Here is a 24038-nt window from a genome sequence, read left to right on the forward strand (position 1 = left end):
GTAAATATATACGTAGGAGTGAACAGAAACAACCATCTCATGGTTGATGTTTTCAGGTAGAAACCTCATTACAAAAATTAAATTCCTAACTGCTTCTCTATTTCTGTCTCATTTTCTGTCAAGAAATTACAAAAACCTTAACTGATTCTGCTGTTAACCCCTACCTCTCTTGTTGTTGTTGTTGTTGTTTACTCATTCTACCATTTCACAAATAATTTTCATTAGTCATTCTCTGTTATTAATAGTTAATTACTATTACCAGGGGCTTACAGCTAACGTTACCAATTTAATTTTGCACCACCTAAAGAAAATTAAATTTAAAAAATATATACTAAATTAAATAAGCGAATGCATTTATTATTATTTAAAAAAAAACGCATTAAATAAAGGGTTCCCTTTTTGTCATTTGACATGACAAGAGCACTTTCCTACACACACAAATCAAGTGTGGGTCCCACGCTTAAAAAAAAAAAAGTCAAACCAAAATCAGGATACGACGCCGTATCCTTGTTGCAGGAATGAACAGTGTCATTCCTGCAACATGATTCTTATATTTCCCTTAAATAAAATCATCTTAACTGTCACATAGAAAAAAATAACTTAATGGTAAAAAAAAAGTCAGTACGTACATCTGTTTTGTTTTGTTCTTTGTACAGACATCTGTTTTGGTTTAAATTAGTGTTTATCCATTTCAGCGAGATAGCAAGACAACCACAATAATAATAATACCTATTTCGGATATCTTTCTTTTTAATGCAGAAAATTATTTGTTTATTTATTTAAAGGGTTTAATATCTCTGATATTATAGGAAATAAAATTATCTCTTAGATACGTAAAAGTGGGTGCGGCTATGTTTTCCTTTTCTCTCTTATCTCTTCTCTTCACATTGCCTTATATGAATTCTACACATTTTTTTTGTATGTATAGGATATGTTTTATCTTTTATAATATGATAAACATCCAACCTTATTTAAATAAAGGATGCCAATAAAAACAGCATAACTGAAAAAAAAAATGATATATATAGCCAATAAACTATGTATGTGTAGGAATTATTATTGTGGTTGTCTTGCCAAAAAATAATAATATATATAGCCAATAAACTATGTATGTGTAGGAATTATTATTGTGGTTGTCTTGCCAAAAAAATATATAGTCAATAAACATATGTTTTTTTGTTGAGTCAAGTCGGACCCTCAAGTCGATTGCAGAAGCGAAACAATAAAATACAAGAGGAGAGAGATGAAGAAGGACATAGACAATTTGTTTAATGTGGGAAAACTTTTTCCAATGTAAAGAAGTAAAAATCCACGGGACACTAATCCAAAATCAAATTTCCACTATAAGAATAATGGGTTACAACAATCAAACTTCTCTAATCTTTCCCTAGAGGTACAATCAAATTTCATCTACAATGGTGGTAATCTCAAACTTCCCTAAAGAGGTATCTTACTTCAAACTTCTCTCTAGAGGTATTCAAATTCTTTTTCATATCTCTAAACCTCACACACTATAAGCTTATATAGGGGAGGAAGATGATTCTAGATTTTCAATTATGGAGAGAAGTTGAACCATTCAAAGGATATGTCTCTTGAGCCTTGCACCTTCATTTATGGAGAGACATTAAACCACTCAACGGATGTGTCCCTTGAGCCTTGCACCAAAAATGGAGAGTTCCAACTTCTTGGAACTTAGCCAAACATTAAAGAATGAACAACTCCCAACATTGTTAACTTTTATGTATGCGTAGGTCATAATTCCATCTTCTGAGCACATCTTTGGCACTACCGGAGTATGTACTCCTTTACTAAAAGTAGAAAAAGATAATGGTTTAAGGAAAAATAACCATACAATGAAGGGTAAAATAGTAAAAATAATATATTGTTATTTCTAAATTAAGTAAATGATGCACTGAGTCTTCAGTACTCCCGTAGTATTAAAGATATTTTTCCCATTTTCTTGGATTTGTGTCACCATGTGAGCATATATTTCCATAGGAGGGGGCATGCCACGTGTCGCAGAGTTGAATAAACTAGAAGATGACCATTATAGCCACGTTTGTGTTGTGTTTGTTATGGATCAAGTCTAGACTATTTATAACAACAATGCAAATACAGCCCTTGCATATGGGTAACAGCCAGCACAACTGCCAAATGATAAATGGCTGATGACATTTTCTATGGTGTAAGTATAGCTTCCTAATTTTGAGACTGATGCAGTGTCTGATTGATGACGTCTACCATGTGCATTCTTTGCTGAAATTTAAGGGTAGGTGCCTCCTACAACTTAATAAGACTTGACAAAACAAAAGGTGGTTCAGTGGCCTGCACCTTCCTTAATTTAATTACACATTGAATGGCCACAATGATATTTGAACTATATAACCATTATGAATGGTGCAGTCAATTTTTATTTTATTTTTTATGGTCTTGAAGTAATTGTATGTAGAAGATTAGAAAGTAGCCACGTCGACTATCTAAAAGCTTTTCATTATTTATTTTAAGGGTTCGATTTTTCTGCAATAGCAGCAGAAAACAAACATATGTCGCAGAGACAAAAAACGAGACCTACTAATTTTTTTCTAAAAAAAAAAATACACCAGAATTCGACGTCGTATCCTGATAAATATGTGTCTATGGCATTCGATAATGTGTATGTCTTATCCTGCTGTCGAAGTGGAGAATAGGCTACAACTAACCGTCCAAAATAATAACATTATTTATTCATTAAATTATTTGTTTTTTTGTTAACCAATCATGTGTTAAAATGGTATGAAAGTGATTGAAAAAATTTATTCGAATGCCATGAATCAGTGATCAACACATGTTGATAGTAATATTTTACATTAACTGCAAGGATTTGAGATTGGATCTCATTTTTATCATTAGGAGTCATTTTAAAAAAAAAAAGAATGATGTCTCATTCATTATATATCCAATACTGATTAAAAAAGTTCCCTCAATTGAAACCCAAACAAATCATCTTATGAGTTTGGTACCATTCTATCAAACTAATGAAATTTGCAGATAGCTATGAAAGTATGGATCTAGTCTATTCAGCTCATTTTCAGTTGAATCATAAAATTACAAACTTGATGAATGACAAAGACTATAAAAAATATAAGGCTATTCTGTCACCAAATAACCAATCAATATGTCTAAACAAAACATGAATAAGAAAAACTGCAACATCCTGTGAGATCTGGCAGGCAAGTTGTTTCTAAATGGAAACCAGAAAAAATGATTAAAGTTGATAAACTAAGAAGCTAATCCCACTGAAATTCTCTATAAAAAGTCCACTCAGAAGGATTCAGTGTAGTTTTCCCATCAGCAGCAACAAGATCATATGGTGAGTCTTCTGCAAATTCAGTAGGCATGGACTTCCAGTGGAGGCATGGTTCCCAGTCAGCCTCCTTAAGCACTTTCAGTATCTCCTTCACCACAATTTTGCTTCCCTCAGCTGCTAAATGGATACCATCACTGCAAAATTCATTAAAAATGAGAACAAATCAAAGATATTTTAGGTAGATTTATCATTTGACATCATTCTCATTTACAAGTTAAAACTATTTGTATGTTACTAAATGGGCTGTTCTTTATTAATATAACTTGAAAAAGGGTAATCTGATGTATTATTGAATTGTATGTAAACTATATAAGGGGTTCTCTATTTAAAGAGATTATATGACCTAATGGGCTAAGCCCAATACAACAAATAAATAAATAAATAATATTATTTACAATACTCCCCCTCAAGCTGAGGAATAGATATTTATTATTCCCAGCTTGCTAGTAAGCTCTTGAAATCTGTCTGAAGGAAGTTCCCTTGTCAATACATCAGCTAATTGACGCCCAGTGGGAATATATGGAGTGGTAATCAACCCGCTATCAAGTTTCTCTTTGATGAAATGGCGGTCGACCTCAATATGTTTAATCCGATCATGTTGAACTGGATTATGAGCTATACAAATAGTGGACTTGTTATCACATAGCAGCTTCATAGGTCCCTCACATTTCATTTTGAGATCATAAAGTACAATTTTCAGCCACAATAACTCACAAATGCCTTGAGCCATAGCTCGAAATTCAGCCTCTGCACTTGATCTGGCAACTACATCTTGTTTCTTACTTCTCCACGTCACCAAGTTACCACAAAGAAACATACAATAACCAGTGGTAGAACGACGGTCAGTCACAGATCCAGCATAATCAGCATCAGTGTAAACTTCTAAAGAGAGATCGCCATCACGCCAGAATAATAGTCCTTTACCAGGAGTGGCTTTAAGATACTGAAGAATTTTCTCCACTGCCTGCATGTGTTTCCTTTGGATCGTGCATAAATTGACTGACAACACTAACAACATAAGCTAGGTCTGGTCTAGTATGAGCCAGATATATCAGTTTCCCAACTAGCCGTTGATATTGTCCTTTATCAACTGGAGGACTCTCCTCTTCATAACCTATCTTGTGAGTCTGCTCAATAGGAGTATTCGAGAGTTTACACCCAAGCTTTCCTGCTTCTTTGAGAAGATCAAGAACATATTTCCTCTGACTGATAAAAATTCCTTTGTTTGAATGAGCTACCTCTATCCCTAGGAAATATCTCAGTTTCCCAAGATCTTTAACTTCAAATTCAGAGGCTAGTTGTGTTTGCAGAATATGTCTCTCCACAAAATCATCACTTGTTATAATAATATCATCAACATATACAAGGAGCGCAGTGAGCTTCACATCTTGGGAGTGCTTAAAGAAAAGAGTGTGATCTCCTTGACTCTGTTTGTATCCTAAGGTCATCATAACCTTATTAAACCTCCCAAACCAGGCACGAGGTGACTGCTTCAATCCATACAAGGCTTTTCTTAATCTACAAACTTTATTTTCTCCGTCCACAGAATCAAAACCAGGCGGGATTTCCATGTAGACTTCTTCTTCTAACTCACCATTAAGGAAAGCATTCTTCACATCAAATTGATTTATATCCCAATTGTAATGGGAAGCAAGGGATAACAAGACTCTCACTGTATTCATCTTTGCAACTGGAGCAAAGGTTTCTTCATAATCAATGCCATAGGTCTGAGTGTAACCCTTGGCGACTAACCGAGCCTTATATCTCTCAAGAGTGCCATCAGAATTATACTTTAGGGCATAAACCCATCTGCACCCTACTGCTTTCTTTCCATTGGGTCTATCAATAACCTCCCATGTTTTATTTTTCTCCAACGCATTCATCTCTTCTTGCATGCTTGAGCCCAATTCTCATCTTTCAATGCTTCATTTACTGATTTTGGGATTAAAATAGAATCTAGTGCTGAAACAAAGCTTTTGTGCTGCACAAAAAGATTAGTAGAAGAAACAAAATGGGAGATAGGGTATTGAGTACAAGAGGAACAAGATTTTTTTGAACAAGATCTTTTCCCTTTTCTTAGGGCAATAGGTAAGTCATAAGAAGCAGAAGCAATGGGTAAGTGTAAAGAACCAATTCAACCCAAAAGCTTAAGCTGTTGGGTGAGGCTACATCAATGATTTTATATATCTCAACACGCCCCCTCACACGAGAGCCCACTGGACTTGAAGGGTGGACAATACACTGGCTCACCTACCTGTGCGAAGAGAGAAATTCCACTAGAAAGAAAGTGGGGGCGATGAGGATCGAACCCGGTACACCGAGGCTCTGATAGAATGTAAAGAACCAATTCAACCCAAAAGCTTAAGCTGTTGGGTGAGGCTACATCAATGATTTTATATATCTCAACAGTAAGTCATCAGAGGTATCAGAAGAAATAGGCAAATCATGAGAGACAATAATATTAGAATCAGAAACAGGAGATTCAGGACTTACCAGTAGTTCAGACGATTGAGGTTGCTGGTGAGACAGTATGGGTTGTTTCCTCCTCTGATATACCAATTCAGGTGTCAAAATCTTTCGTATCTCAGGTGTATTTGAAGGTTCTGACACACCAGGAGCAGACACACTAGGAAGAGGTGTAGGAGTAGACAAGGACGATCCAAACTCAAAGAAGGAAGGGGATGAGTCTTCTGAAGAACTATTCTCCCCCTGAAGATGAAGACCCAGGAAATAAGACTCAGATTCTTGAAAGGTGACATCCATAGAAACAAAAAATCTTCGAGTTAATGGATGATAACACTTGTACCCTTTTTTATCAGGGGTATAACCAAGGAAGACACACTTAAGAGCCCTAGGATCTAACTTACTGCGATGTTGTTTATGAACATGGACAAAGGCAACACATCCAAACACTCTTGGTGGAAGGCTCTGCAAAATGGGAACAGAAGGAAGTCATGGAATCAATAGGACGGGTATTGTTAAGGACCCGTGAAGGTAAGCGGTTGATCAAAAAGGCTACAGCTAACACGGCTTCTCCCCAATAAGAACTAGGAACAGATGTCTGGAAAAGTAGTGCTCTAGCAACTTCAAGGAGGTGACAATTTTTCCTTTCAGCAACTCCGTTTTGTTGAGGGGTATCAACACATGTGAGCTCATGAATCATTCCTCTGTCTGAAATGAATTGTGACAGGCGTTGGTTGACGTACTCAGTACCATTATCAGATCTTAGTCTTTTAATACACTTACCAAACTGAGTCTCAACCATGTGATGAAATCGAATAAATATCTCTGGTACTTCAGACTTGTCTTTCATCAAGAATATCCATGTTACTTGAGTACAATCGTCAATAAAAGAAACAAACCACTTTGCACTTGAAACACTATGCACTTTAGAAGGGCCCCAAACATCAGAATGGATAAGAGAAAAAGGTTCGCTGCTTTTGATAGTGCTAGAAGGAAATGACACTAGATGGTGTTTTGCAAATTCACAAACATCGCAATGGAAGGTCTCAACCGAATGATTTAGAAACAGAGAAGGAAACATTGACTTCAATAGACTGAATGGTGGATGCCCCAGACGCTTGTGATGGAGCCAAATCATAGACTCTGCAGTAGAAGGATGACGTGTCATTAATAACTGATTTTTGCTATCATTTATAGCATGTTCTAGAAGGAGATAATACAACCCATCCTGCTCATTAGCAACTCCAATTGTCTTCTTCGTGGTAAGATCCTGAATAACACAATGAGAAGGGAAAAATGTGATAGAACAATTCAAATCAGTTGTAAGTTTTTGAGTGGAGATAAGATTAGTAGAAAGCTGAGGAACATAAAGAACATTTTTAAGAAACAAGGAAGGTTTAATTTGAATGTTACTAGAACCAATAACTGATTTATGGGATTCATTAGCTACGGATATAGTATGACTACCAACAATAGGATGATAAGAACGAAAAAACTCAGTACGACAAGTCATATGATCAGTTGCACCAGAATCCAAAATCCATGAGGTTTTAAAATCAGTGCAAGAAGAGATGTAGAACGTGTGTTCTTACCAGACAAGATCAAAGAACGGTCAGATGACTTACACATATTATCAATAGCGGCTTTAAGCTGATCCATGGAGATGAGACAAAACAAAGCAGGAAAAGTTTTTGTTTTTTGTTTTTTTTGTGTGAACAGTACTGCTTGAACAGTGCGCGATGAACAGTGCCGTGTTTTTTTTTTTAAGCTGTTCCGGTCGTCTGATGAAAAAGAAACCTACGTAGAATGATAGATCTAAGAAAACAGAGTGAAACAAGGGTCCAAAAGGTCCCCGAAATTTTTTTTTCCGATGGCGGCTTTGTGGCGGAGAGAGGCAAATAGGGTTTGGTTTTTAAAGAAGGTGATTTGCGGAAGCAGAACCCTCAGAATCAAGAGCTCAGATATCAACTTGAAAAAGGGTAATCTGATGTATTATTGAATTGTATGTAAACTATACAAGGGGTTCTCTATTTAAAGACATTACATGACCTAATGGGCTAAGTCCAATACAACAAATAAATAAATAAATATTATTATTTACAATAATATATTTCATAAGAAATCAGAAAGCAGATAAACTTTGGTTTTAGCACCCGGATTGACTTTTTTATTTTTTATTTTTGAATCCTATTTCACATTCAAATTTTTTTTTTAATTATGATTAGCTCAGCTAACAAAGCTTGTAAGCAACCAATCCAAATGAACTGGAAGTGGAAAGTACTGTGGATTAGATACATGCTGGCAACAGATCAAAGAGCAATAGTCAGCTAAATAATGTTTTAGCTTCCATTATATTAGTCAACTAAGTCCAATTTAGTGAATTCCCCATATTGAAAAAATATCAAAGTTCCAGACTGCAAGGTAGAAGAAAAATCTTACCTCTCAGAAAAACATGTTCCACAACATACTGTTCAAGCACCGTTTCTCAACACTAAATTCTGATAGATGCCAGCCAATTAAATGAAGACACTAAATGTAAGAGCAGTCAAGAGTCCATATACATTTTAGAGTAAACATCCATTTTGGTCCCTGAAAGTTTGGGTTTACATCACTTTGCTCCTTGAAAGATATGTGACATCAATCTAGTCCCTCAATCATGGAATAGGTAAATAACCAATATAACCCAAAAGCTTGAGCTATTAGGTGAAGGCCGCATTCATAATTTTATATTAAATTTTTCTAACACGTCCCCTCACAGAAGAGCTCATTGAGCTTGAAGGATGGACAATGCATAGGTCCATCTACCTATGCTAAGAAACTCCATAATATTTAATTATTTATTAAAGCAATGGGGGAGGTGATGATCGAACTCATGATCACTTGATCACAAAGACTCTAATATCATGTAAATAACCAATTTAACCTAAAAGTTTAAGCTATTAAGTAAAGGCCACATTAATGATTTATATTATATTTCTCTAACAGAATATAACATCAAAATCATCCATGCACAAACCGCAAGATTAAGGGACTAAAATGATGTCAATCTTCCATGACCAAGGGGATAAATTGATAAAAAAATTTAGAAGACTAAATTGATGTCACTTATCTTTTATGGACAAATATGATAGTTTACTCTAAATTTTACGGATTTACAAACCCAGTAAAGGGAAGATGAAAATGACATATGTTACAACTTACAAGCAAGTGATCAATCCAGGTTTAAATTAATCAAAGATTGTATCTTTCAATATGCATTTAATATGTTATATGGAAGAATGCAAGGCTTAAACCTTCTTGCAAGGAAAGCAAACACAAGATACTTACAAGAGCTAGGGAAGGATTTGGAAATTTAACAATTAGATTGCAATATGACTCAGTTCTAAAATGTCATGGCATTTGGGAAAAAAAGAATGATAAAAGCAAGAGGTCAAGAAGCTTACGTAAAACAAGCATTCATCCAGTCATCTCTCTTCTGTAGTGCAGTAAAAAGATCAACAACTTTCACATCTAGTTCCCGGCATAACTTTATACCAGCTTCTGAATAGCTTCGGCATAATTCATTTGTTCTTACCAGCTCACTAAAAATTCCACTGATTAAGAAAGGAAAACAAATATCATATGTGATTAGAACTTAATGTGTTATCTGAATACAAGCACAGAGAGGAAAATATAAAAGAAAAATATCTTCAGGTTACCTTGTGTTTCCACGCACTTTTTCCTCATTGACAGGAGGACAGCTGAGAACAATGAGGCGTGTCCTTTCAGAGAGGCTCTGATAGTCAATATTCACACATTAAATTATGAATAATACATTCAATACTTCCCCTTTAAAAAATGCATAAAAGATAGTTGTTGTAGGCAAAAGATCATTATAATTAAGATCTATTTTTCTTCATTATTAAAGAGTTACAATCTGTTGCCATACCTAGATAACTAACTGCAAAATGCAACAAATCATTTTCACTATTCCTACCTTGATAACTTTTTTTTGCCATTTTATTTTATCTTATTACCCCGATTTGTTTGGCTTGGCACTGTTTCATAAAGACATGGAATGGATTAGAGCCACATTCACTTTGCCCATTCTTGAGAGTCCAATATTATCCACAGATTATATTTTCTTGACAAAAAATTTATATCTTAATTCTACAAACACATTGTGTTAAGATATGTTGTTCATACAAACTTATAAATGAATATAATGAACTTAAGCAGACTATTTTTCACAATTGAATACACCATTGAGTTATGCTAACCTATGCTAACGAGAATTTTGAGAGGAAACAACTTTGTAGAACCCTGAAAGGGTAAGATATACAACACGGTGATAGCTGGTTTAAGATCAAATGAGTTACGCATGTTTGTCATCAAAGGGCCCTCCTATAAGTTAACAGTATTTCCTCAAACTTCATATTTTAAAGAAACAGTTTAGCTTCCATATTTACAAAATGACGTGTTTAGTGCCCGATGTGTCTGAAAGTGAAGATATATCTGTCTCCAATGTAAGGTAATGTGCAATTATGGAGAAAAAACCAGGTGATTAAGAACAGAAGTACCTGAATATGAATCAGAATCTTTCTCATGTTTTCAATATATTCATGAAGAGGCACATGAGGGCCTAGGCCAGATGAGTGAGGACCCATGGAATCATTACCTCCAAAATAAACTATCACAAGAGAAGGCTGTGCAGCAGCATCCTGGGAAGTGAGATAAAGAAGATTATATGATGCAGGCAGGATAATGTTATAATGAAATCACATAAAAAGTTAATAAAGAGATAGCATGAAATATATATGGATGTATGATAAGCAGAAGAATCCCAATTCCATGGTTCCAACATTATCCTGTATGAAATTATACAAACAACTGCCTATATAGAGCTCCTGATCCTATGCAAATGTAAAAATATAATTCCTACACAATGGTGCACTTGTGACACTACTAGAAGAGCATATATGCAACCAGGGGAAAATTCGAAATTGTTCATCCTAAGTTCGTATCCAGCTTTTTTACCCATAGAATAAACCCAATTCGTTAGAGGAAAGTTCCACAAGCTTTGATAGCCAACACAACAGGGAAATGCAATGCAAGGCTATCAATGTATTGTAATTTTGTTTTTCTATTTTGCCAGATGTGGATTTAGGTTTTACCGATTCCATTACATTAAGCAGCTATTGGAGAAAGATGCGTTTACAAGCTTTTTTTTTACAAACTTACAAATTACACTATGTCTGACCGGTAATACTCTACTCAAGAGTGTATTACCAGTCAGACATACATAGTGTAGTTTGTAAACAAAAAGTTTGTAAATATAATCTTCCTTTATTTTTTTAAATAAAGTATAATTATTTAATAATGAATTGAGAAAGTATCACTTGAAAAGATATCCTCTGGGGACATAAAAATGCATAAAGAACCAACAAAGGAGAATATATCATTTTAAGAAATTGTGTATTTAACCCACAAATCATTCAAAACTACAAGATACATCAATCAGCTATAATGAAGAACACAAGCTGCACCAAAAGCAACATTTTAGATTTGAAAATATTATCTGCAATATGAATAGCTGCTTTTGAGGTAAAATACCTTTGGGAAAACTTGATTGAGGACTTGAAGGGCACGTCTTGAGTTCCATCCATAGTAACCTCGTAACAATATGTCTGCCTACAATGAGTACTTTTGCATCAGCATAACTAACAGATGACAGTCCTCCTTAACATTCCTCTAGAGGAAGAGAAACAAAAAGAAAAGAGTTCATGATAAGGATACACTCCCACATAAGAGGGTGCATGGATACTTAGATTACCACTTTACATATATACACTTACAAAATGTAAATGCCAGTATGCAGTATTTGCACAGGCTTTCAACTTAGTAATCATTTAGTGCATCTTTTTGAAGAACATGAGGAAGGGTAAAGTATAAAATTGAAGGAATTGACCAGGACAGAGACATAGCTGTAACCAAAATGGAGGTCGACAAGAAAGAATTTGTAAATTAAAACAATTGAATAATTTCTTTATCTCTTCAACATTTCATAACTGAACATGATAAATGAGGGAAGAGTACCATAAGTAATAATAGCAAAACTTCCAAAGAAATCAATTATGACGTTACACTTGAAGCTTAGCTTCATCAACATAACTCATGCTCTGAAGTAAGGTTTATTCAAATTCATTTATATGTTTTGAAAAGTATACACAACCAAGGAGACAAAAGTTGAAGATGATATTTAAGAAAGAACAGGATTACAACAATTTTTTTCATAGTAAACTACCATTTTAAGATTGGGTTGCATCAATTTGGTCTTAGAAAGACAAGGAACATCAATTTAGTTCCTCAATCTCGTGGTCTGTGCACAGAAGGATAATTTTGATGTTACTTTAGGGACTGAATTGATATCACATATCTTCGAGGGATCAAAGTGATATCAATCCAACCTTTCAGGGGAAAAAATAGATGTTTACTTCCTCTTATTAGTTACAAAATTTGAAGGTAAGATTAAGAAAGTATGAGCTTTGAGACTCACAGGGAATTCACATAAACCAAAAGTTTTCAAAATTAGTTTTACATAATTTTTTTTCTTTTATTAAGCATGGCCCCAAAATATAATATGATACAAAATGAAGTGAAGGGTACAATGTAAACAAGTATTGCCCAAATATAAAGCCGGTGATTGGAAGCATCAAGATTATTATTATGATGGTGAGTCCTCAAATCATGCATGTGTGATAGAGATTAGAATATAAAATCAAGTAACATTTTTTAATTGAAAAATTGCTATGCACCCATTAGAAGAGATCAAGCCCATGAAACCCTCCATTCAAAAGTGAAGATTTTTGGTCTACCCAGAAAGCTTATAACATTTCAAATGCAAACCAATGAACAATCTTATGAGTCAACAAGTTAATTAGTAGTTATTACCTTACGAGAGTATATGTCAGAAAGAATGGTACCCCAACCGCCATGGCTGAAACTTAGCTGAACGATGGAGGATCCAAAGAGAACAAACTGAGGCCTCGCAGGTCCAACCATGTCCCTCTCCCTCCCTCTCCCTCTCTCTCTCTCTCTCTTTCTGAGTAATTGAGGATTAAGATTAAGATTAACAAACAGAGACTCCGACAAAACAAACAGAAACACCAACTCCAAGTTCCTCAGCTCGTGGAGGATCAGCGAAAACTAAGTAGTACTAAATCAAAGTGTTTGGTTGGTTTGTTATGAATGATGATAATGACTTATTGCATGGCAAAATCGTTGGTTTATAATTCAACTCTCCTGTGTTCACACTCAGAATTACTCCCTACAGCCTACACCATGTCGTCACGTGGAAAATTGTTTTTCTTTTTTCTTTTTTCTACTCAGTTAATGTATGTATTACTATACATAGTTATTTTTATGATATCAAACTATTTGTTTTTCTTTATCATTGAAATAAATAAAAAATCATAAAATTATACTTTTACAATCATTTAATTTTTTTTCCCCATATTGCTTTGATGTCATAAATAAAAAATGATAGAGAAAGAAAAGAAAATAAAGGAGCGTTTGGTACAGGAAAAATTTTTATTTGTCTGTGAATCTCGATTTTTAAAAATATGATTTTTACGTTCAGTTTACGATAATATCTGAAAATTTAAAATTTAGAAAAATTTAATTTCCCGAGAATTCTTCAAAATCCCGCGTACCAAACATCCCTTAAAGAGGTATAATGAAGTCCAACATTACCAAGTAGGTCACAAAAACATAGAACTAGTAGATATTAGGAAACCACGAAGGTATAAGAATATAAAATATGTATGTATAGTAATAGAGTAAATGAACTACCTTATTTTATAGCAATTGAAAGAAAAGCAAATGGATGATCCACTTTTCCAAGAAATGAAAAGTTGGTGAGGGAGAGACAGAAATGAAATGAATGAATATTGAATAAGTACCGTAGAAGAGACATGAACATGATGGGAGTAGGTTATCCTTTATGACTCCATAATGAAACTACCACTTGACACAACTTGTTTCGGCAGGGAGTTCACCAAACAAAGCTGAAGGCATTTAAGATTTAGTAATGCTATCTCTAACACGAAATCAATTATGTTTACAATTGATTACTACTTTTGTTTTTGCGATTAATGATTTATTAATGTTCGGCACAATTTTTATTTGAAAGTCCAACAATTTCCTATTTCAAGACGCTAAACATGTGATCTCTCCATTTAAAAAAAAAAATACAAATTCACATTACTTAAGAATCTTTGTCACAAATTCACATTACTTACAATTTCACTCCTCCAAAATTCCCCCCTATTAAGTAGTAACACAAATTAGTTCGTACTTCATCTTTGTCACATGCTTTGGGTCTTTAATGCTGCAACTGGAGGTGTTTTTACTGATCAATGGTGCTAGCTTTACCCTAAGTAGTTTGTACTTACTTTTTCTTTTGGTTTGGGATTTGATTTTGTCTTCCTCTTTTTTTAAAGTGAATATTTGTTTTTTAAATTTGAATTTAACATTTATATTCCCTTTATATTGTATTTAAATAAATAAGTTAATAATTTCTATATTAAATAGTTAGATCTGTCATCTATCAATATATTATTTGTTCTAGAACAAAATTTAGGCCGCAAAATTATTACAGTACTCTCATCGCATCACTAAATCAGTGTGACGGGTCAATTAATACAGGGCAATGACGGTGATGCGTGTACGGAGGAGAGAAAAATAATTTTTTAATCCAAATGTCATCTTTTTAATGGAAGGCGCACATGTTACGAGTGTAAAAAAATGATATCCAAGTCAAGAAACTTGGTGTTTACTAAGAATCTCAGCATGCAAGAATCTTGAAGTATTCTTGTCTCGAATTATTATTATTATTATTACCTTATCAAACCAAAACAAACGAACTTATTGCGTTTTTGTACAGTTAAACCTATTTTTATTTAGTGCATTCAATATCATGGCAGACTGTATTTAAATAAATAAGCTAATGAATTTCTATGTTGAAAAGTAAGATCTCTGTAATTGTTACTATTATTGTTGTTGTTATAATGGACAAACTAATTTAAACCAAAACAGATTTACTTGTTGACTCTCTTTTTTACTCTCAAGGTGGTTTTAATTAGCGTGTTTTCTTTCAATAAGTGCACTCCCTTATGTAATTTAATTTATATTTTATGAATTTAATTTTTTTGGCGATATAAAGTAAAATTGATAATATAATAAATGGATTGACTAGGTGTTAGCTTTGAATCATGTATATTTTAAGAAAAATATTAGTCTCCTTTTACATAAGGTAACTTATCTCATTTTCTCTCACTTCGATTTCTGCACCTCACTTTTTTTTCTTTTTCTTTTTTCTTGTAATGGTGGGACCCACTTAGTTTCTCTCTACAACATAAGATACTTATCTTATGTAAAAGGAGATTAATAAAACCCATATTTTAATGGTTTAGATTCTGATTTATTTGGGCTAGATGAAGTGTGATATGCAGGTATTTGGACCAAAAAGAAAAATAATATGGCCCAATTTGGAAAAAGGTAAAAGAAAAGAAAGTCAATGTAATTTTACTTATAAATTTCATTACCCAATGCTTGTAGATGTTAAAAAAGGAAGCACTGACCAAGTTGATAAAAGCAAGGGACAAATTTGGACCATTGGATGAACGAAAAGATGGACGGCTACTAACTTTTGGATTTTTTTAGTTATTAGTTATTTTGTGGGTTGTAAAAAAGAGAGAAACCAGAATTAGATTCTTTTAGTCTTCGTTATGCTTTTGAAAGATTTTAAGTTCCATAAGAGTCTTCTTGAATTTCTTTGTAAAACTTGTGTGATCCTCTCCAAGTTCTTGACATTGAAGAGCATTGACAACGCATCTTCAACGAAGAAAGCAATGATCTTCATGCAAGCTGAAATCTCTACCCTTTCCTAGCTTTAGTTTAGGAATTTCATTTGCTCAACTACTGGTATGCAACTTTCACTTTGAGTTCTATTTTTTAGATATTTGATAATGCATGTTTCTTTTAGTTTAGATTTGCAATTATTACCTGCCCCACCCTGCCATCAACCCGCCAAAAAATGAGTCACCCCCCCCCCCCCCGCCCCGCTTTTGAAAATGGGCTGAAAAACTTGGCCTGCCCGCTAACCCGAGCCTATTTTGCACTGACCCGTCTTGGCCCGCCAAAAAATGACTCAGCCTGCCCCGCCCTGTTTGGCGGGTGGGGCGGGTAGGCCCGTCAAGCCGAGTCCGTTTTGTCGGCTTTAGTTAATATGAGTTTCTAAATTCTTTTTTTGGGATTCAAGATGATTGGATGATTCTTTTATTTTTTTGAACATTGTAATGTTTTATTTAGTCTCATTTGATTAGCAAGATTTCAATTTAAAGTTCAAGAAAATCATGGGAATGGATCTTGGAATATTTTTAGCATATCTGTGCTTGGGAAATCAGGTTATCTTATTTTGCTAATTAAACCCTTGAGGTTTGGGATAACCCAAGGAGGTTTTTGAAATAATTATTGAAGATTCAGAAGACTTTGGGAAAATACCCTTCTGAGGAACAAATCTGGAACTGGAAAGTTCTAGCTAAAATAGCCATCGTAGTTCAAATTCTGTGATTAAAGTGCCTTAGCATTGGTAAAATGCAGGAATGCAAATTTTTTTGGAAAATCCATGATTCAATAATTCTAGTATCTTATAATTGCTGCATTTGTTGAATAGATACCTATGTTATTTTTGTTAAATACAAGTTTGATAAAAACTACAATTCATTTAGTTCTAGTTCAAAAGGTTGGTCACTTACAGTTCAAGAAATAAGAATAGAAATTAAAAAGAAACTTGTAATGCTCGGCCGCTTCAAGAATCAATGATACCTATGTTATTTCCTCACTTGCACACTTCTTAGAAAAACTTCCTAGGAGGTCACTCATCCCAAAATTGCTCCAAGTCAAGCACGCTTAACTATGGAATTCTTCTGTTCCGGGCTACCGAAAAGTAGATGCATCTTGTTAGTATAGGTAGTACCAATTAATTCTTATAAGCTATCCCAAACTGTGCAGTCTCATACCTGCATAGTCTCTGGAATCCCTCTCTTTCGGGTGTCGATTCGATTCATTCGCTCATGTAACCCCCCGCTGGAAGCTTGTCAGGAGCCGCTCCTTGTCCATGCCCTTTCTCACCGACGATCACTCCTCGCCCTCGTCAGCGCCTGGGATGTTACATGCCCAGCTTCCGCCTGATTCGTCCTCGAACCACACCGTATTGGAAGAGAGGCTCTGCTCTGATACCACTTGTAACGTCTGGACCCTTGCAAGGATCAACGACTGTCCCCACACACTAACATGAGACTTTTCAGCGTGCTTTGTTCTCACTCGCACACTTCCCAGGAAAACTTCACAGGCGGTCACCTATCCCAGAATTGCCCCAAGTCAAGCACGCTTAACTATGGAGTTATTCCGTTCCGGGCTACCGAAAAGTAGATGCATCTTGTTAGTATAGGTAGTATCAATTAATTCTTATAAGCCATTCCCAACTATACCGTCTCATACCAGCACAGTCTTTGGAATCCCTCTCTTGCGGGTGTTGATTCGATTCATTCATGTACCCCCGTCGCTGGAAGCCTGCTAGGAGCCGCTCCTTGTCCATGCCCTTTCGCACCGGCGAACACTCCCCGTCCTTGTCAGCGCTCTGGATGTTACATGCTACATATGCATGTCTAAGCAAACATACAGAGGCATAAGTGAGCCTCCATATGGTCCTCATATATCAGTATTAACATTTCCCAGCCAGTTCCGCACAAGTAAATCCAGTCCATCTATACTAATTTGGAAATGTTAGACAACAAATAAACAGGTGAGAAATATTGCCGATAATCTTGGAAGTTTTTGAACTATAACATTTTCAGTTGTGTCTGCACGTAAAATCCTCTTCAGCACTAAATAAATAGTATACAATATATCAACAATTAAATAAAACAATCTCAATTATATTTTGTTATTTGCCCAGACAAAAAAGGGCGCTGATGGTGAGAGGTTAACATATGGTTAAGCTCTAAATCAGAGTAAGGCGTCCCCTACTATATAGCCTACTGATCCCGTTATTAATAGGATAAATACACATCAGAAATATCATTTTAAATATTATATATATATATATATATATATATATATATATATATATACATATATATATATATATATATATTACAGTTTATGTTTCTTTTGTTTTATTTGAAATTCTGAATTCTAAATTAACATTCAAAAACACTATATGTAAGATAACTAAATTTCCAATTCATATAATCTAAATCAATATAACTTTTTTCAATCAAATCGCTATACACATATTCATATATTGGAATGATTAATGGAATTCAAAGTAGGAAAAATTCAAAGTGTTCTCATATGCTTAATGGTATATAGTAGGAATATTAAATATTTTATTTTATTATTTTATTTTATTTTACATTATAATAGTATTGTCATATAATATAAGAGATGTAAAATACATAATCACAACTAACAACTAACAACAAACAATAAATAATACCAATTAAGCATATCATGTAATGTAAAATACTGTGTTAAAATACAATTTATTGCAGTTAATTATAATTATAAAACATATAAATATTAGTACAAGAAACAAGTATATTAGTATGACAAGCAGAAATAAAACACTATAAACAATATAATGGAAGGTATAAACAAGGCAAGTGACAAAGATTGCATACAAAGTATCAAACAAACACCCATTATAATAAGACATCATGAGTACCTTGTTGCTAATATATCATCAAAACCAGCTCCATATTGTTAAGTTACCTATAGTACTCGATATGTGTGTACTAACAACAGTACCTTGTCAATAGAAGACTACCATTTCTTCTATTTCAAACGAAGTGGTGCTATAGATTAACATCAGATATAGGAAAACTAACAATTTTATTGTGTTCGAAACAGAGCAGCACCTGAAAGAAAGGGAAGCTAACAATTTTCTCCTATTTGAAACATTGTAGTATTTTATTACTATTAAGTTCCACCTTCTCTTCGTATAGCAGTAGCGTAGAAAATAAGGTGAAGAAGAATGTTCTCAAAGTTGTCCTTATTGTAAAATCTCTCGACTTCAGTACATTCATGACAAAGACAATTATGAAAACAACCAAGAAGATAGTTATAAAAACAACAAATAAGTTTCTTAAGACTTATTCAAAAACTGTAAAAGAAGAGGGATTTATAAGCTTCCAAGGTTACCTTAAAATACCCAAAACAACTTATGCTTTTTGCTTTCTTCTTTTCACGTTATAATCTTTGGTTTTCTTATGTTTCTCTCTGCAGGCAATGAAATTTATAGAGAACTCTAATTGGGTATGTTTGTTGATATGCATCCAGCATATGGGAAAATCTAAGTCAAAAAGAGAGAGAATGTTGATTAATCTTATGCAAAAAAGCAATAATTACTGTTGATCTGTTAAAATCTCAATCAGAGATTGCACAACTGATTTTGTGTTGCTTTCGTAGGAAAAACAGACAAACTGGAGCTAAAAAGGAAATTGCTAAACTGAAGGCTCACGCTGATAGCGTGGGTGTGGCGCTGGCAGCATGAAGAAGACTTTTCAGACAGAGGCATCCACGTTACTAGCGTGAAACTCACGCTAGTAGCGCCAGAGTTCAGGAACAGCCCGAGGCATTCACGCTACTAGCGTGGCACTGGCGCTAGTAGCGCCAAACTTTCTTGAAATCCACGCTTGTAGCGTGGAACCCACGCTAGTAGCATGGAGCTCCAGTATTGTGAACAAATCTCCCACGCTCACATCGTGGGAACCATGCTAGTAGCGTGGGAGATGCGGAAAATTAATATTAAATCTAATCAGTATCAGCAGAAGATTAAAAGGAGATTTTAAATGAAGATTCAATCAAGATTCTACACAAGGTCAAAGACTCTATAAATAGAGACTAAGACCTGAAGAGAACATAACTTTTGCACGGGAGAAATTGCGAACAATAGGAATCGGAGCAAGCTCTTGGTGACTGAAGATTCAAGATTTCTTCTTCCATTCTTCCGGTTATTAATTTGTTTTATGAATTCTTTTCAATACTTTGAATTGTCAGACATGAATATGTCTGGCTAGTCTTTTATTATTGTGGTAAGGGTCACAACCCTTGATGTGAACCCCTTATAATTTGGTTAATTTTTATATTTAATTATTTCAATTGCATTTATTTTATCCTGTTCTTCATCTATAATTATTCTAGAATTGATCACTCTTTTGGGATTGCGAGGGTTAGAGTTTTCAATAGGAATATTGAGATTCTAGTTCCTGATAAAGGGTAAAATAATAGTTCATGTACGCACTAGGGATAGGCTACATGAACTGCAAACGTGGAAAATTCACTGGTTTAAAGGATTAACTCGAAAAAGAATTTCTAAGGGATTAGGATTCTAATAGGGTTAATAAAGTTAAGATCACTAAGGAATTAGGGCTTAACAACCAATTAATAGATGGTGAATTGTTTGATCAATGAGTAATTAAATGTAAATATTAATTAATATTACAAGGTGGGGATCGGAAATGTGTTGGCGTCCTTTACTGCAATAGCCTTTTAAATATTTTTCTCAACTTTAATCTTTTATTCTCAAGTTTTCAAATTATTCTCTGAATTGTTCACAAGTCTTGAATAGTTCACAATCTTTACAAACACAATTACCTCAAACCAACTTTTATTCATCCAATAAGAAAGGAATAGTTAAAATAAACTCGGTGCCTCAATCCTCGTGGGACGATATTCTTACTCATCTTTTATTACTTGGTACGATCGGTGCACTTGCCGATTTTACGCAACAAGTTTTTGGCGCCGTTGCCGGGGATTGAATACGCCAATTTTATTTGTAACTTTTGAATTTCTTGATTGGATTTTGTTTTGTTACTGATCTTTTTGCTCTAGTTTATACGAGGTAAAATAGATCAAGATTCTTTACAGTTTGATCCAGAAATCGAGAAAACTGCAAAGAAAAATCGGAAGCAAGCCAAGCAAAAGAAGCAAGAAGAATCTTCAAGTTCTAAGCCACACACAGAACCAGTGATGGCTGCTAATAATCTTCCTCCACCTCCTCCTCCACCTCCTGCAGCGAGAAGAATGGAGATAATTTCACTTTGTTTTGCCTCTTTGTTAATGGTCAACCAATGAGTTTTCAAGAAGTTGTCCAAAACAAGAGATTAAGATATTCAATGGATGAAGAACTTAACTCGATTAAGAATAATAAAACATGGGAGTCAGCCACACTTCTGAAAGGGCACAAGGCAATTTGTGTGAAATGGGTTTACAAAAAAAAATGAATACCAAATGAAGAAGTTGAGAGATACAAGACGTAAATAGTGGCACACGGCCAATGAATAATAATTAATTATGACCATGGATTTCCTCCTATTGCTTATATAAGGGAATGCATTGCAAGAAACAACGTGCATATAAAGTGTGTGATGTCTTAAGAAAAAGCAGCAGATATCTCCACCAAACCACTCAAGAATGAATATGTCTTTATCGAGATGATAAGATTGCTTGGAGTTGCAAAATCAAATTTAAGGTAGGTGTTGAATAATAATCTTGATTTTGATCCATTATGCTTAATAGTTATTTGGTTCAAATATCTTTAGGAGTTGTTTAGCTCAAAATCTATAATAATCTACTATAGAATACTCCATAAGGAATCAAGAGATTAGTTACACCTCTCAAAATTAGAATACTCTATAATAATTATGAGACTAATTTCTTATATATTAAGAATGATGATTAGCTGAAATCCTCCTAGAATAACAACCCTAGGATTCCTTTAAATATGATGCATTTTGTAATTTTTGTTGGTTCGAGGCATGTAGCAATTAATTAAAAAACAAACATTGGAATATCGGACCAACCCGTTAGTCCAATGGCAAACAGAACCGGATCGGGAATGGCCATATTCTTTACCTGTTTAAAAAGTGGGTCAATCCGGTTATTAACCCGTACGGATCTGGGTTAGCCCGTATTTACTTGGGCTAACAAATTTAACACGCGCTATCACCGAAACAGAAAATCTAAAAAACGCGCCAAGTTTTAAAACCACGAATTCAAACAAATAAATCTTCAAAGCCACGAATTGAAGTCATAAATTTCATAAATCGATTTTTTTTCTTCAGTTTTTTCAATTATATGGGTTGAGGCAGAGAGAATGCATGGTTCAATCTTAAGATAACACATTATTCCAAATTTAACATTTTCTTTTTTCAATTGTTCTCTATCAGACGAACCCTAATACCAATTTTTCTTCATAGAAAACAAACTATAATACCAAATTTTCGCCATTTCCTCGCAGATTTGAAGCTCCTTGCACTAGTCGACCTTGGACGTGGTTGATTTTCTAAATTATCACTCACTTCACCACAAGGTAATAGCCCAGTTTTGCAATTCTCTGTGCTCAGCATTTGAATCTATCTTTCACGGTTTTAGTTTGGATCTAATAACTGTGCTCAGTGTTCTGTTAAGTTCACTCGGTCGATCATTGTTTGGCTAGACGCGCTGTTTTGCTGAGGGTTGTGAGAGTGAGCATGAGGGAGAGCTTTTCACATCTGAGTGTTAAAAAAGCATTCTAAGAGGAAGGAAGTGAAATTTCCTTTCAAGCTCAGTCGATTTGAGGTTGGTCTGCCTCGTTCTTTTCCTGAACTATTTTAGTCGTTGTGGTATACTTGATTACATTGATTGAATGTAGATACTGAATGAGCTTGATGGGATTTGGTAGAAAATAAGATTTAAAGCTGATTACAAATGATTAAAATTTTATTAGCAACTATAGAATCTCTCAGTTCAGATACATGGAAAGAAGATTCAAGTACGGCTAGGGTGTGTATATATATATTCTTTTACACCAGTGTACATTACATTCTCAATTTTGACCATTGATTACACTTATATCTAATCTCTTTAATTTTTTAGTTATGTGAGCTATTGGATACAAGTGAATCAATGACCAAAAATGAAGGTAAGACTTCTTATTCTTATACCGGTTTAAGAGTAGCCCATATATTTATATAGGAATTGTATGCCAGAAAATTGTTGTCAACTTACATTTGTCCAGTATTGAATAATCATGTCACATTGGTGAAAGGGAGAAGAAGCGAGACTGATAAAAAGACCACAATCCCATGTACCTGAGCGGAAGGTTTCTGGTAAAGTAAAAGGGTTTGCATCTGCCAATAAGCATCCTGCATCCTTCTATATACTTGTCTCTAGCTTTCTTGTTGTCTCTAGGTTTGCAATTATAGGATTTCTCTTTCCCCACCTATTTTCTATAATCTAGATAGCAGTATGTTCCAATTGTGTTTTCGTTGGCTTCTAGTGTGCCACTATCTTCTTGGATAATACATTATTTATTCCACAGGAGTACATTTTTCAAGTCATGATTTCACGTTGAAATGATGATAATACTTGTGCTGAATTGCATACTTCATTGGGTTTGGATATTTTTGTTTCGAGTCAAATCAAATTGAAGAGAAGATTTCGATCAACTCAAATTGTTTGCTGCTTCGTGTCTATGGGCTCCATATTGGAGTTCTACTGGTAGCAACAAATTCTGTGATTTTGCATTTCAGTGTTATGGAACTGCAATAATAGATGCTGTTGTGGAAGGTTACATATTGGTAAAAATTTATTTTTATTTAATATTAGAGCTAGCAAATATAAAGGGTAAAGGGAAAGGCTGATGCAGTGATAGAACTGTTCCTTTTTAATAGGTCACAGATTTGAATCTGTCTGGAAACTGACTCTTTGCAAATATGTAAGGATAAGACTGTTTATAAGTATTGTACTCATCCCACTTTGCTAGTTGAGGTTTAATAAAGAGTGATTTTGATTAGAGCTAGCGAATGAAGTTCTCTCAGTTGTAGAACAGATTCAAGCTTTCTTTAGTGGTATTTTTTATCATTCAAGAAGATGGTTTTTTCTTTCTAATTTATAAAATGTAATGGCACGATTCAAGCTCAAGGTATCTTTATTTGCGGTTTGCTCTTTCGATGAGTTAAAAGAAAGTGTAACAACAGCAAGCTGGAGGATTGGATGGCAAAGTACTATGATATTGATGATATTATCACGGAGGAAGAGGTAGGATTCGAGTTCTTTAATTTGATTAATAATTTGCTTCCAATTGATATATGTCAGATTCAATAAGGGATACTAGTTTAGGGATATTTGATTTTTGTAAATA

General features: G+C 34.4%; 1 protein-coding gene across 1 annotated transcript; it reads right to left on the bottom strand.

Moving 5' to 3' along the window:
- Window positions 1-3066: 3066 nt before the first annotated feature.
- LOC133318621 (GDSL esterase/lipase WDL1) lies at window positions 3067-12911 on the bottom strand. The gene is made up of 6 exons (XM_061520643.1): window positions 12740-12911; window positions 11402-11479; window positions 10369-10509; window positions 9508-9584; window positions 9253-9402; window positions 3067-3480 (listed from the first exon to the last, which is right to left on the bottom strand). The coding sequence occupies exons 1-6, from the start codon at window positions 12848-12850 to the stop codon at window positions 3267-3269; spliced, it is 771 nt and encodes a 256-aa protein (XP_061376627.1). The 5' UTR covers window positions 12851-12911; the 3' UTR covers window positions 3067-3266.
- Window positions 12912-24038: the final 11127 nt, after the last annotated feature.

Source organism: Gastrolobium bilobum, unplaced genomic scaffold, assembly GCF_033153095.1.
Source record: "Gastrolobium bilobum isolate Gb01-03AN ecotype WA unplaced genomic scaffold, APGP_CSIRO_Gbil_v1 utg4519, whole genome shotgun sequence".
In the NCBI taxonomy this organism is placed as follows: domain Eukaryota; kingdom Viridiplantae; phylum Streptophyta; class Magnoliopsida; order Fabales; family Fabaceae; genus Gastrolobium; species Gastrolobium bilobum.

What these genes read in the sequence shown, in the direction of transcription:
- LOC133318621 (XM_061520643.1), bottom strand. Translation starts at nt 12,850, where the DNA reads ATGGTTGGACCTGCGAGGCCTCAGTTTGTTCTCTTTGGATCCTCCATC. An exon ending in AAAGTGCGTGGAAACACAAG is followed by an intron (nt 9,403 to 9,507) that starts GTAACCTGAAGA and finishes TTTCTTAATCAG; the next exon opens with TGGAATTTTTAGTGAGCTGG. An exon ending in TGGATGAATGCTTGTTTTAC is followed by an intron (nt 3,481 to 9,252) that starts GTAAGCTTCTTG and finishes TGAATTTTGCAG; the next exon opens with TGATGGTATCCATTTAGCAG.